This window comes from Oncorhynchus mykiss, chromosome 5 (assembly GCF_013265735.2).
Source record: "Oncorhynchus mykiss isolate Arlee chromosome 5, USDA_OmykA_1.1, whole genome shotgun sequence".
NCBI lineage: Eukaryota > Metazoa > Chordata > Actinopteri > Salmoniformes > Salmonidae > Oncorhynchus > Oncorhynchus mykiss.
This window is the reverse complement of record NC_048569.1, coordinates 47,556,124-47,570,922: the sequence shown is the minus strand read 5'-3', so window position 1 is coordinate 47,570,922 and position 14,799 is coordinate 47,556,124. Positions and strand designations below refer to the sequence as shown.

The 14,799-nt window shown below is 42.3% G+C and overlaps 1 protein-coding gene across 6 annotated transcripts in view; it reads left to right on the top strand.

The window, feature by feature from the left end:
• Window positions 1-14,799, top strand: part of LOC110523973 (CBP80/20-dependent translation initiation factor) — a 132,249-nt gene that overhangs the window by 91,748 nt on the left and 25,702 nt on the right. For all 6 annotated transcript variants that reach the window (XM_021603172.2, XM_021603176.2, XM_036977719.1 and 3 more), the window contains one exon: window positions 12,809-12,964. In XM_021603172.2, the coding sequence (XP_021458847.2) occupies window positions 12,809-12,964 (156 nt within the window). The remainder of the gene's footprint in view (window positions 1-12,808; window positions 12,965-14,799) is intronic.

Genomic DNA, 14,799 nt, shown 5'->3' with positions numbered 1-14,799 from the left:
CTACTATTTACTAGTTAACAACAAATAATGTACAGTTGAAGTTAGAAGTTTACATACACTAAGGTTGGAGTCATTAAAACTCATTTTTCAACCACTCCACAAATTTCTTGTTAACAAACTATAGTTTTGGCAAGTAAGGACATCTCATTTGTGCATGACACAAGTAATTTGTCAAACAATTGTTTACATACAGATTATTTCACTTATAATTCACTGTATCACAGTTCCAGTGGGTCAGAAGTTCACATTCACTAAGTTGACTGTGCCTGTAAACAGCTTGGAAAATTCCAGAAAATGATGTCATGGCTTTAGAAGCTTCTGATAGGCTAATTTACATCATTTGAGTAAGGTGTTTGGAGGAAAAAGGACACCATCCCAACCGTGAAGCATGGGGGTGGCAGCATCATGTTGTGGGGGTGCTTTGCTGCAGGAGGGACTGGTGCACTTCACAAAATAGATGGCATCATGAGGTAGGAAATTATGTGGATATATTGAAGCAACATCTCAAGACCTCAGTCAGGAGGTTAAAGCTTGGTCGCAAATGGGTCTTCCAAATGGACAATGACCCAAAGCATACTTCCAAAGTTGTGGAAAAGGGGCCTAAGAACAACATTCACCCAATTTATTGTGGGAAGCTTGTGAAAGGCTACCCGCAACGTTTGACTCAAGTTACACAATTTGAAGGCAATGCTACCAAACACGAATTGAGTGTATGTAAACTTCTGACCCACTGGGAATGTGATGAAATAAATAAAAGCTGAAATAAATCATTCTCTACTATTATTCTGACATTTCACATTCTTAAAATAAAGTGGTGATCCAAACTGACCTAAAACGGGCTATTCTTACTCAGATTAAATGTCAGGAATTGTGAAAACTGAGTTTAAATGTATTTGGCTAAGGTGTATGTAAACTTCCGACTTCAACTGTATGTCATATAAAATATATTCACCCCATCCAGGATTGTAATCAAAAATGTACCAGAAATCATGTAGTCTTTGGCTCAGACAGTGTAGTACGGGCTGACTACACCGCACGCTTCGCAAAATACATTTAGAAATCTATATTATTCTATTCACTGAAATTTACATCCCTAACAATAACATTTTCTGACAAGATAGAACTGCCAAAGGGGGCGGAGTTGCAATCTACTGCAGGGATAGCTTGCAGAGTTCTGTCTATCCAGGTCTGTGCCCAAACAATTTGAGCTTCTACTTTTAAAAATCCACCTCTCCAGGAACAAGTCTCTTACCATTGCTGCTTGCTATAGACCACCTTCTGCCCCCAGCTGTGGGGACATGCTTAACACCCCGGCCATCCTTCAATCTAAGCTTGATGCTCTCAATCTCACACAAATTATCAATGAACCCACCAGGTACAACCCCAAATCCGTAAACACAGGCACCTTCATAGATATCATCCTAACCAACCTGCCCTCCAAATACACCTCTGCTGTCTTCAACCAGGATCTCAGCGATCACTGCCTCATTGCCTGCGTCCGTAATGGGTCTGTGGTCAAGCGACCACCCCTCATCACTGTCATACGCTCCCTAAAACACTTCAGCGAGCAGGCCTTTCTAATCGACCTGGCCCGGGTATCCTGGAAGGATATTGACCTCATTCCGTCAGTAGAGGATTCCTGGTTGTTCTTAAAAAGTGCTTTCCTCACCATCTTAAATAAGCATGCCCCATTTGTTTTATTTTTAAGAACCATGAACAGATATAGCCCGTGGTTCACTCCAGACCTGACTGCCCTTGACCAGCACAAAAACATCCTGTGGCGTCCTGCATTTGCATTGAATAGCCCCTGCGATATGCATCTTTTCAGGGAAGTTAGGAACCAATATACACAGGCAGTTAGGAAACCAAAGGCTAGCTTTTTCAAACAGAAATTTGCATCTTGTAACACTAACTCCAAAAAGTTCTGGGACACTGTAAAATCCATGGAGAATAAGAGCACCTCCTCCCAGCTGCCCACTGCACTGAGGCTAGGAATCACTGTCACCACTGATAAATCCGCGATAATTGAGAATTTTAATAAGCATTTTTCCATGGCTGGCCACCAACTACTTGTCTGACAGAGTTCAGTGTGTCAAATCGGAGGGCCTGTTGTCCGGACTTCTGACAGTCTCTATGGGGGTGCCACAGGGTTCAATCCTCAGGCCGACTCTTTTCTCTGTGTACATCAATGATGATGCTCTTGCTGCTGGTGATTCTCTGATCCACCTCTACGCAGACGACACCATTCTGTATACTTCTGGCCCTTTGGACACTTCTGGCCCTTTGGACACTGCATGGCACTAGATAGGTGGTCGGAATTGAACATGTGCTGGTTAGTAAAAGTGCGTTTAGTTAGCATGGCGCTAGATAGGTGGTCGGAATTGAACATGTGCTGGTTAGTAAAAGTGTGTTTAGTTAGCATGGCTCTAGATAGGTGGTCGGAATGAACTTCTTATGGCTGAGATCCTGTTAACGGGATCGACTTGACAACAGCCAGCGAAAGTGCAGGGCGCCAAATTCAAACAGAAATCTCATAATTAAAATTCCTCAAACATACAATTATTTTACACCATTTTAAAGATAAACTTGTTGTAAATCCAGCCACAGTGTCAGATTTCAAAAAGGCTTTACAACGAAAGCACACCAAACGATTGTTTGGTCAGTACCTAGTCACAGAAAAACACTTTTCCAGCCAAAGAGAGGAGTCACAAAAAGCAGAAATAGAGATAAAATTCATCACTAACCTTTGATCTTCATCAGATAACACTCATAGGACTTCATGTTACACAATACATGTATGTTTTGTTCGATAAAGTTCATATTTATATCCAAAAATCTTAGTTTACATTGGCGCGTTATGTTCAGTAATGTTTTGCCTTCAAAACATCCAGTGGTTTTGCAGAGAGCCACATCAATTTACAGAAATACTCATAATAAACATTGATAAAAGATACAAGTATTATATATGGAACTTTAGATAAACTTCTCCTTAATGCAACCGCTGTGTCAGATTTCGAAAAAACTTTACGAAAAAAGCACACCATGCTATAATCTGAGTACAGCACTCAGAGCCCAAACAAGCCATACAGATATCCGCCATGTTGTGGAGTCAAGAAGTCAGAAATAGTATTATAAATATTCACTTACCTTTTGATCTTCATCAGAAAGCACTCCCAGGAATCCCAGTTCCACAATAAATGTTTGTTTTGTTCGATAACGTCCATAATTTATGTCCAAATACCTCCTTTTTGTTCGCACGTTTAGTTCCAAAATCCAAATTGATGACGAGCCGGTCAGAAAGAAAAGTTTTTAAAATCCATTACAGTTCGTAGAAACATGCCAAACGATGTATAGAATCAATCTTTAGGATGTTTTTAACATAACTCTTCAATAATGTTTAAACCGGAGAATTCCTTTGTCTTCAGAAATGCGATGGAACGCAGGTCGCTCTCACGTGAACTCGCGTGATCAGCTCATGCCAGACACCTGACTCAAAGAGCTCTCCTTCCCTCATTATTCACAGTAGAAGCATCAAACAAGGTTCTAAAGACTGTTGACATTTAGTGGAAGCCTTAGGAAGTGCAATATGACCCCAAAGACGCTGTATATTGGATACCTACAAACCTCAGATTTCCCACTTCCTGGTTGGATTTTATTCTCAGGGTTTTGCCTGCAATATGAGTTCTGTTATACTCAGACATCATTCAAGCAGTTTTAGAAACTTCAGTGTTTTCTATCCAAATCTACGAATAATATGCATATATTAGCAACTGGGCCTGAGTAGCAGGCAGTTTATTCTGGGCACCTTATTCATCCAAGCTACTCAATACTGCCCCCAGCCATAAGAAGTTAACTAACCTCTAGACGAGCTTCAATGCCATACAACTCTCCTTCCGTGGCCTCCAACTGCTCTTAAATGCAAGCAAAACTAAATTCATGCTCTTCAACCGATCGCTGCCCACACCTACCCACCCTTCCAGCATCACTACTCTGGATGGTTCTGACTTAGAATATGTGGACAACAACAAATACCTAGGTGTCTGGTTAGACTGTAAACTCTCCTTCCAGACTCACATTAAGCATCTCCAATCCAAATTTAAATCTAGAATTGGCTTCCTATTTCGCAAAAAAGCATACTTCACTCGTGCTGCCAAACATACCCTAGTAAAACTGACTATCCTACCGATCCTTGACTTCGGCGATGTCATTACAAAATAGCCTCCAACACTCTACTCAGCAAATTGGATGCTGTCTATCAAAGTGCCATCCGTTTTGTATCCGTCGCCAAACTCACTGGCTCCAGGTCATCTATAAATCGTTGCTAGATTAAAGCCCCGCCTTATCTCAGCTCACTGGTCACCATAGCAGCACCCACCCGCAGCACGCGCTCCAGCACGTATATTTTACTGGTCACCCCCAAAGCCAATTCCTCCTTCGGCCACCTTCACTTCCAGTTCTCTGCTGCCAATGACTGGAACGAACTCCAAAAATCACTGAAGCTGGAGACTCATATCTCCCTCACTAGCTTTAGGCACCAGCTGTCAGAGCAGCTCACAGATCACTGCACCTGTACATAGCCATCTGTAATTTGCCCACCCAACCAACTCATCACCATATTGTTATTTATTTTATTTATTTAGCTCCTTTGCACCCCAGTACCACTACTTGCACACTCATCTTCTGCACATCTATCACCCCAGTGTTTAATTTGCCATATTGTAATAATTTTGCCACTATGGTCTATTTATTGCCTCACCCCCCTTATCCTACCTCATTTGCACACACTGTATACAGACTTCCTCTATTGTATGTTTGTTTATTCCATGTGTAACTGTGTTGTTGTTTGTGTCGCACTGCTTTGCTTTATCTTGGCCAGGTCGCAGTTGTAAATGAGAACTTGTTCTCAACTAGCCTACCTGGTTAAATAAAGCACATTTTAAAAATGATTTATTGAAAAAATATATTTATTGCACCCACGCTGCTTGCGCGCCAAGGAGCGTCTGCGTTGCCAAGGGCTAAAATAGAAGTCTGTTCTATTTGTGATGCAGATCACACTGCAAGTTCTGCCTCTCCCATCTCCTCATTGGTTTATAGAAGCAGGTACCCACGTGCCATCTCCTCATTGGTTATACCCGCGTGGGTGACTGAAAGACAAACAAGGTCAGTGGTGGTAAAGCACCTAATTTATGAAATGCCAATCGCAATATGAAGTCAAGAGAAGAAAAAGCCTAGAAGGAGGAGAAATTACTAGAAACGATTCGGTTCACCGTTTTATGTTTGGATTAATTGACGGGAGTAGTGGACCTTGTGCATTTCAGGTAAAATAACTCAATGTTTATATCCCAGGACAAATTAGCTAGCAATAGCAAGCTAGCTAAATAGGACAAATTAGCTAGCAAGTGCAAGCTAGCTAGCTAAATTGCCATAAAAGTTTAATGCTTTTCGACCTGTCCCCAAATTAATGTAATTGGTTCAGAGTTTGTTTTGATATTTTAACCCGTGGTCGCGTTTGGTGTGGGGGAACAAAATAAATGTATGCACGATGGCGCAGGGTTCCAATTCCATTGAATTGGGGATAGTTTAACCAAAATATGCCACAAGACCTAGAATTGCCTTGTGTATCCCACAAAAAAGGTTCACTGTTATAAGCTAACTTTTTTTTAAATGAATTTAAGCAAAATTCCCCAAATTCCATGTCTTAACTTCCCATGGAAAATGTCCGGGAAAATTCTAGAAATTTACCGGAAAGTTTCCGACCCTTTGCAAACCTATTATCTCCTCTTACGCATTGAAAAATAGAATATTGCTTGGAGTTTGTTTTGTGTTCCACTCTTCCATTAGGGTGTTGTCAAGGATTCCCCCTATAACCCAACCAGACGTTATTCTCTGGCTTTTAGGCAAGATGTTTCAACTGGCTTCTCCAGATTACCCGTATAAACATTTGTCATTGATAAGCGCCTAACTTTGAATGCAGTGGCTTACATTAACATGCTATACATGACGTCAGAGCTCAGGTTTTCCGCCTCACAGCGCTGTATGGGCTTTGATTGACAGCAGTAATAAACTTGAGCACTGTGTGTGACAAGATGATGCCGCCGTCCCTCCCACTAAATGGGCTACTTTTGCACATTTGTTGTCTGAGTGAGGGAAATGCTGTACATTTAGAGGAGTCAATGTGTTCTAAAAGATGAGATGTTGAGGACTATAATAAATACCGCTTTGATGTCATACAAGCAAACCACACACCCATGAGCTTTTCAATACAGTCAAAACTATTTAATTGAAATGTTGCAATAAATTTGAATATTTGTAGCTACTTTTTAAGTCAACATGTGCAATACATTAGGAGATAAAAAAAAAAGTTTCTTAATTTGTTAATGCTTTCTTAATTTCACGTGTCACATTATTTTACATTTGAGGTTTACTGTACCTCCCCAGAACAGTTGAGCAAATCACACAATAGCACAACGGGAGAAACCAGAAGCTGGTGTGTCCATAGCGTTCTATATCTATCAGCGAGTCTCTGTTGTGCGGCACACATGAAGTGATGGAGTTACACTTGTATACAATTCACTACTAAGTGTTTGCCATCAGATATCTTATAATGGCTTTCTGCCAGAAGTCAGAGCTCTAGGTGAGTTATCTTTACAGTTGCAATTTTCTCCCTGTTTTTTTTTCACTCTGTGATTTTTGCTGTTAGTTTGTGCTAATTTTGTTAGCATTCTGGTAATGGAGACCCAATTAGCTTTTCTTGTGATTTTAGCCCCCCTTTGTGTGTTATGCGGGAAATTCCGCAAATCCCAGGATGAGAGACGGACGATATGACAATTTAGATACCGCCCAAGCCTAGATAACAGACAAACAGGTTTGTCGTATTGTGGAGACAATTAACTGCGGAACACGTACTTGAATGCACTCACAACTCCATTTTAAGCACACCAAAATTACAATCTGTTTAAAGTGCCTTTTGAAATCCTAACATATTTTATAACTTAGCTAGCCATGTTGGCAACAGAACAAGCTTTACAATGCAGTGGCATATATTCAAACAAAATTTAACCCACTTTTTTTTTTCAACATCAAATAATTTATGTTTTTTTTTTGTTTCATAATTTTCCTTCAGTTCGCAAGAGGCTGAATGTATCTCACAGGAGAAAGCATCTACGCGAGCGAAACAGCGCCCTTCTGTCGCTCTTTGTGTAGGCAGTCTACAGTGCATTCGGAAAGTATTCAGACCCCTTCACTTTTTCCAGATTTTGTTATTACAGCCTTATTCTAAAAATGATTAGTTAAAACATTTCCTCATCAATCTACACACAATACCCCATAATGACAAAGTGAGAACAGGTTTTTAGACATTTCTGCAAATTTAGTAAATATAAAAAACATAAATACCTTGTTTACGTAAGTATTCAGACACATTGATATGACTCAAAATTGAGCTCAGGTGCATCCTGTGTCCATTGCTCATCCTTGGGAGTTTTTACAACTTGATTGGAGTACAACTGTGGTAAATTAAATTGATTTGGAAAGGCGCACACATATAATGCCCCACTGTTGACAGTGCATGTCATAGCAAAAAGCGAGCCGTGAGGTTGAAGGATTTGTCCGTAGAGCCCCGAGACAGGATTGTGTCGAAGCAGAGATCTGGGGAAGGGTACCAAAAAGTGTCTGCAGCATTGAAAGTCCCCCCAAGAACAGAGCTTTCGGGGAAGAAAGGCCTTGGTCAGGGAGGTGACCAAGAACTGGAGAACACCAAGCACTGCTCATCACCTGGCCAATACCATCCCCACTAGAGGTCGACCGGTTATGATTTTTCAACGCCGATACCGATTTGGAGGACCAAAACAAAAACGATACCGATTAATCGGTCAATGTTTTCAATTTATTTGTAATAATGACAATTACAACAATACTGAATGAACACTTATTTTAACTTAATATATAATACATCAATAAAATCAATTTAGCCTCAAATAAATAATGAAACATGTTCAATTTGGTTTAAATAATGCAAAAACAAAGTGTTGGAAAAGAAAGTGAAAGTGCAATATGTGCCATGTAAGAAAGCTAACGTTTAAGTTCCTTGCTCAGAACATGAGAAAATATGAAAGCTGGTGCTTCCTTTTACCAGGAGTCTTCAATATTCCCAGGTAAGAAGTTTTAGGTTGTAGTTATTATAGGAATAGGACAATTTCTCTCTATACCATTTGTATTTCATTAACCTTTGACTATTGGATGTTCTTATAGGCACTTTAGTATTGCCAGTGTAACAGTATAGCTTCCGTCCCTCTCCTCGCTCCTACCTGGGCTCGAACCAGGAACACAACGACAACAGCCACCCTCGAAGCAGCGTTACCCATGCAGAGCAAGGGGAACAACCACTCCAAGTCTCAGAGCGAGTGACGTTTGAAACGCTATTAGCGCGCACCCCGGTAACTAGCTAGCCATTTCACATCGGTTACACAAGCCTAATTTCGGGAGTTGATAGGCTTGAAGTCATAAACAGCGCAATGCTTGATGCACAACGAAGAGCTGCTGGCAAAACGCACGAAAGTGCTGTTTGAATGAATGCTTACGAGCCTGCTGCTGCCTACCACCGCTCAGTCAGACTGCTCTATCAAATCATAGACTTAGTTATAACATAATAATACACAGAAATGCGAGCCTTAGGTCAATAATCTCGAAAACAAGACGTTCATTCTTTCAGTGAAATACGGAACCGTTCTGTATTTTATCTATGGGGTGGCATCCATTAGTCTAAATATTCCTGTTACATTGCACAACCTTCAATGTTATGTCATAATTACGTAAAATTCTGGCAAATTAGGCGGCCCAAACTGTTGCATATACACTGACTCTGCGTGCAATAAACGCAAGAGAAGTGACACAATTTCACCTGGTTAATATTGCCTGCTAACCTGGATTTATTTTAGCTAAATATGCAGGTTAAAAAATATATACTTCTGTGTATTGATTTTAAGAAAGGCATTGATGTTCATGGTTAGGTACACATTGGAGCAACGATACGCACCGCATCAATTATATGCAACGCAGGACACGCCAGATAAACTAGTAATATCATCAACCATGTGTAGTTAACTAGTGATTATGATTGATTGTTTTTTATAAGATAAGTTTAATGCCAGCTAGCAACTTACCTTGGCTTACTGCATTCGCGTAACAGGCAGTCTCCTCGTGGAGTACAATGAGAGGCAGGTGGTTAGAGCGTTGGACTAGTTAACTGTAAGGTTGCCAGATTGAATCCCACGAGCTGACAAGGTGAAAATCTGTCGTTCTGCCCATGAACGAGGCAGTTAACCCACCGTTTCTAGGCCGTCATTGAAAATAAGAATGTGTTCTTAACTGACTTGCCTAGTTAAATATAGATTAAATAAAAGTTGGTAAAATCGGTGTCCAAAAATACCGATTTCCGATTGTTATGAAAACTTGAAATCGGCCCTAATTAATCGGCCATTCCGATTAATCGGTCAACCTCTAATCCCTACGGTTAAACATGGTGGTGGCAGCATCATGCTGTGGGGATGTTTTTCAACAGCAGGGACTGGGAGATTAGTCCGGATCGGGGGACAGATAAACGAAACAAAGTACACAGACATCCTTGATGAAAACCTGCTCTAGAGCGCTTAGGACCTCAGACTGGGGCGAAGGTTCACTTTCCAACAGGACAACAACCCTAAACACACAGCCAAGACATCGCAGGAGTGTCTTCGGGACAAGTCTTCAAATGTCCTTGAGTGGCCCAGCCAGAGCCCGGACTAGAACCCGATCAAACATCTCTGGAGAGACCTGAAAATGGCTGTGCCGCTACACTCCCCATCCAACCTGACAGAGCTTGAGAGGATCTGCAGAGAAGAATGGGGGGAACTCCCCAAATACTGGTGTGCCAAGCTTGTAATCACTGCCAAAGGTGCTTCAACACAGTACAGAGTAAAGGGTCAATTTGTCATTATGGGGTATTGTGTCTAGATTGATGAGGGGGGGAAAACGATTTAATTGATTTTAGAATAAGGCTGTAACTTGCGGATAAGTGAAGGGGTCTGAATACTTTTCATATGTACTGTATCTGATGCTGTCTGGTCCAAACGAGTATGACATTGTTGCCGCCCGTAGCATTGAAGGCAAGGGAAGCCAGCGAGCATCTGACCTCCCTTGACAAAAATATAAAAAATGTGCGAATCAGCATTGAGCTAAACTGATCAAACTCAACTGTGAATGGTCCTGGCGCGGCAAAAAAAAAGTGTCAAAGGCTTGGCTTCCCCAGTGATATTACCCACGCACTGCTACTGTTCAAATGATGCCCACCTGAACCAGATTGCGATTTATAATGGAACTTATTTGGATTGTGTACAAAAAAACAAGTGTGCTTGCTTCAGTTCCTCAATGGCAAGCTAGGAGAGCTAAAAACACCTTATCATTGGATGCTCTTTCCTTGAGTCATAAAAGTGCATTGAAATTACTTAGAAACTGTGCACAGTTTGGAGAGGTGTGTGGCCACTTGGAGACACCAGTTAGACCTCTCACTCAAACCCTTGTGATACTTTTTTCTTATCTTGCACCTACTCCAACATTCAATGAATATTCTTATTATCTTACTGAATCTATCCAGAGTTTTTTTCAGGTGTTGTTATCAACAAATGCTGTGAAAAGTGCAATAAATGTAAAATGCACATAACATCAACTGTCTGTTTGCATTCAGTCTTGTATCAGGTGAACTGTTGTGTCCTCACCTTTGCTTTGAAAACTTCCCCATAGTCTCCCAAGTGCTCTCTTTCAATTTCCACCATTGGAAGTTATTCTGTTAGAGACATTGACATTTGGCCCTATCCATATAGGCCCATTTCCATGAGTGTAAATTAAGATAGGCACTGAGACATCAGTCTCCTTTCTATGGATGAATCATAGATTATTCTTTCCCTCCCCCATCCCCTGGTTGCACAATAATTGTGTGTGCGTGCGTGTGTGCGTGTGTGTGTGTGCGCGCACACAGTAAGTAAAGTACAGTGCTGTGGGGTTAATAAGAGACCTTCTGAAAGCGGCTCTGATCACATTGGATCTGCATCACTGTTCGGTCTCAACCCCTGGTGATCTTCTGAGTTTAAAGTGAGTTTCAGTATACATTTCCTCTACCCTAGAAGGAGTCACAGTATCTCTCCTCTCTCTAGCTGCTACGGAAGGATATCTTGAGGCATACCCTGTGCCCTAGTTTGGTTTTCAGGTGTCTCTGTGCTTTCTGTCCCCTACGTATGGACTGACTTATAATTGTGTTAACATGTTCAATGCTAATGGCTGATCTTCCGGATGTCTATATGGCTATGCCCGAATTTGATCATTTTTCATGACAAGATAGTAATGCTTCATAGTGCCAGAAAGATAGAAATCTCACCTTTCTGGTAAAAAAATATTGCTGAGATGAACTCACTTTTGACGACCCAAGCTCAAGGACATACTGTAGTACAAATACTATACACAATTATGAAATATCAATATATGATTACGTTCCCATTCATGAAAAATGGTTGAATAGGGCCTGAAATATTTTATTTGAGAATCGCATCTATATATATATTTACAATCAAATTCACAAATGTCATCCTATACCATGTCAGTTACATTAGTACTGTAACAATTCATCATATAGCTAGTGGGTAGGGAGAAGTAGCCTTATTTTTGTGTCACAGCTTTGTGATTCTTGCATCCCTCCCCTCCTGAACGTTTTTAGTTTATTTGGATCCCCAATTTTAGGTTTTGCAGAACAGCTACTCTTACTAGGGTCCACAAAAAGTACAAAGCATAAGAAACAAAACACAGAGACTACTGATTTAATACGATCTCAGATTTCATCTCCCTTAAAAGTCGTCCGCCTGTCGCAACCGGCCGCGACCAGGAGGTCCGTGGGGCGACGCACAATTGGCCTAGCGTCGACCAGGTTAGGGAGGGTTTGGCCGGGAGGGATATCCTTGTCTCATCGCGCACCAGCGACTCCTGTGGCGGGCCGGGCGCAGTGGACGCTAACCAAGGTTGCCAGGTGCACGGTGTTTCCTCCGACACATTGGTGCGGCTGGCTTCCGGGTCGGATGCGCGCTGTGTTAAGAAGCAGTGCGGCTTGGTTGGGTTGTGTATCGGAGGACGCATGACTTTCAACCTTCGTCTCTCCCGAGCCCGTACGGGAGTTGTAGCGATGAGACAAGATAGCAGCTACTAAAACAATTGGATACCACGAAATTGGGAAGAAAAAGGGGTAAAAAAATAAATAATTAAAAGTCGTCCGTCTGTGATGAACACAGTGGTTGAAATAAGTTTTTAAAATTAAATTTGAAATAAAACCATTTGTGTTTGTCGTACAACGATGGGACTAGTTGCTATCAATGCTGAAGGTTCTTAGTTTTCCAATGCTGTCCGGAATATGAAGGGGCGACGTGTCCTTCCGACATAAATTGACAGTCTGGCCAGCGAATGAAAGTTAAGGCGGGTCTTCCCAGCTTCCAATGGCTGTGGATATGCAACCTGATACCTCAGTCTTGTAAGGCGCACTCATTTCAAGCTGGGAAGTGTGGCTATCAGCCAAATTGTTGTGAAGCGAATGTGCTTAACAGAGGCTGATTTATAAATGAAATACCTTGATAAAACAATTTAAATATGTCACAATTATTCTTAACCTGGTTAACATTGTACTCACCCCTCTCTCTGTCCCCTACCGAAGGACTTTTCTCTGCTGTGTTGTGTTTTTACAGTATCTCATCTCTCTGCTCCCTAACATTAAATCTCTCCTCTCTGTCCTCTACAGAAGGACTTCTCTCGTCGGGAGGAGCTGCAGGCATCTGACGTGGAGCGCTGGTTGGGGTTCATCACCTTCCTGTGTGAGATGTTTGGCACAATGAGGTCCAGTGCTGGAGAGCCCTTCAGAGTCCTGGTCTGTCCCATATACACCTGTCTCAGAGAGGTTAGTACACACCTACCTCCATACCACCATCAACACACATCTTCCTCTATACACTAACATACCTACTAACACACCTCCACCTGAGAGCCCTTCAGAGTCGCCCCCATGTCGCAGAGAGGATAATACACTCTCACACACGGACATTCCACCTCTACTCATCTTTGCCCAACTATGTCGCAATGTAACCTACATACAGTACTAGAACTTTGGCTATCTTCCAATATCTACACTAGCATACCACTGCAGGGACATTATTTCTGGATGGATATTGGAACGGACACAACATGTCATTCGCTACGATCACAAAGCTTCCTTATTCAGAGGGCTGTTCCATCTAGCCATCCCACAGCACAGCACTTTTAGTAATTGGAAAAAAACTAAGGGGGAAGAGGATTCCGGTAACACCTGCCTTGCCTCAGAGTTCCAATTCCCATCAGCAGAAGTGGTCTGTCACAATGGCTCCGACCGTTTCCATGAAAACCAGAGACCGCAGACAGACGCGGTAGAAATCTAGGGCTTTACCGCTAAAGAATAAGCAGAAGTGGTCGAGAGACAGACATGCGAGACAGACAGTGAGATGGGGAGGATGGAGGGTTTAGAGTGAAATCAAATACTAGGAAAACCACCAGATAATTGAGCATTTAGCCTATCATAGCCTGGTCTCAGATTTGTTTGTGCTGTATAGCCAACTCCTAGTTCTTTTCAAATGACCACATGCGTTGTCAAGACAGCACAAACAGATCTAGGAAGAGGTTAGCAATTAGCATTCATTTTCTTACCTTTCTTAGCTTGAGAATCAAATTTAATTCCTCACATGCTTCGTAGACAGGTGTAGAATAACAGTGAAATGCTTGCTTACGGGTCCTTTTTCCAGAAATGCAGTGTTAAAGATAAGTTGTTTTAAAAAAAATAGAAATATAGATGAATAATGAAGAAAACTTAAACTAGCATGGCTATATATAGGAAGTGGAAAATAGCATGGCTATATACAGGGTGGTAATGTGTGTATGCAATGTACATAGAGGTTAGGGGTAAAGTGACTAGCAGCAGTGCGTGGGGGGGGGGGGGTAGAGTCCAGTGTGTGTGTATAGAGTTGGTGCAAGAGAGTTTGGTTAGCTATTTAGCATTCTTGTTTAGAAGTCTTATGGCTTGTGGGTAGAAGCTGTTCAGGGTCCTGTTGGTTCCAGACGCAGAGAGGACGGGCTGGAGTCTTTGAAACATTTTCGACACCGACTTGTATAGAGGTCCTGGATGGCAGGGAGCTCGGCCCCGGTGATGTACTGGGCCGTACTCACTCTGCAGCACCTTGCGGTCGGATGCCAAGCAGTTGTCATACCAAGCGGTGATGCAGCCAGTCAAGATGCTCTCGATGGTGCAGCTGTAGAACCTTTTGAGGATCTGAGGGCCCATGCCAAACCTTTTCAACCTCCTGAAGAGTAAGAGGCGTTGTCGTGCCTTCACAACTGGGTTAGTGTGTTTGCACCATAGTGATGTGGACCGAGGAACTTGAAGCTCTCGACCCGCTCCACTACAGCCCCGTTGATGGGAATCGGGTTGTGTTCGGCCCTCCGTTTCCTGTAGTCCACAATCATCTCCTTTTGTCTTAATGACGTTGTGGGAGAGGTTGTTGTTGGCCTGGCACCATACTGCCAGGTCTCTGACCTCCTCCCTATAGGCTGTCTCATCGCTGTCTGTGATCAGGCCTACCACCGTTGTGTCGTCGGCGAACTTAATGATGGTCTGACGTGCCATGCCATGGTGGGGGGGCTAGCGTAAGGAGAGAGCGCGAGAGATCTGCCACCATGCTTGCCTGCCGGAGGGTCCAGTTGTTGGAG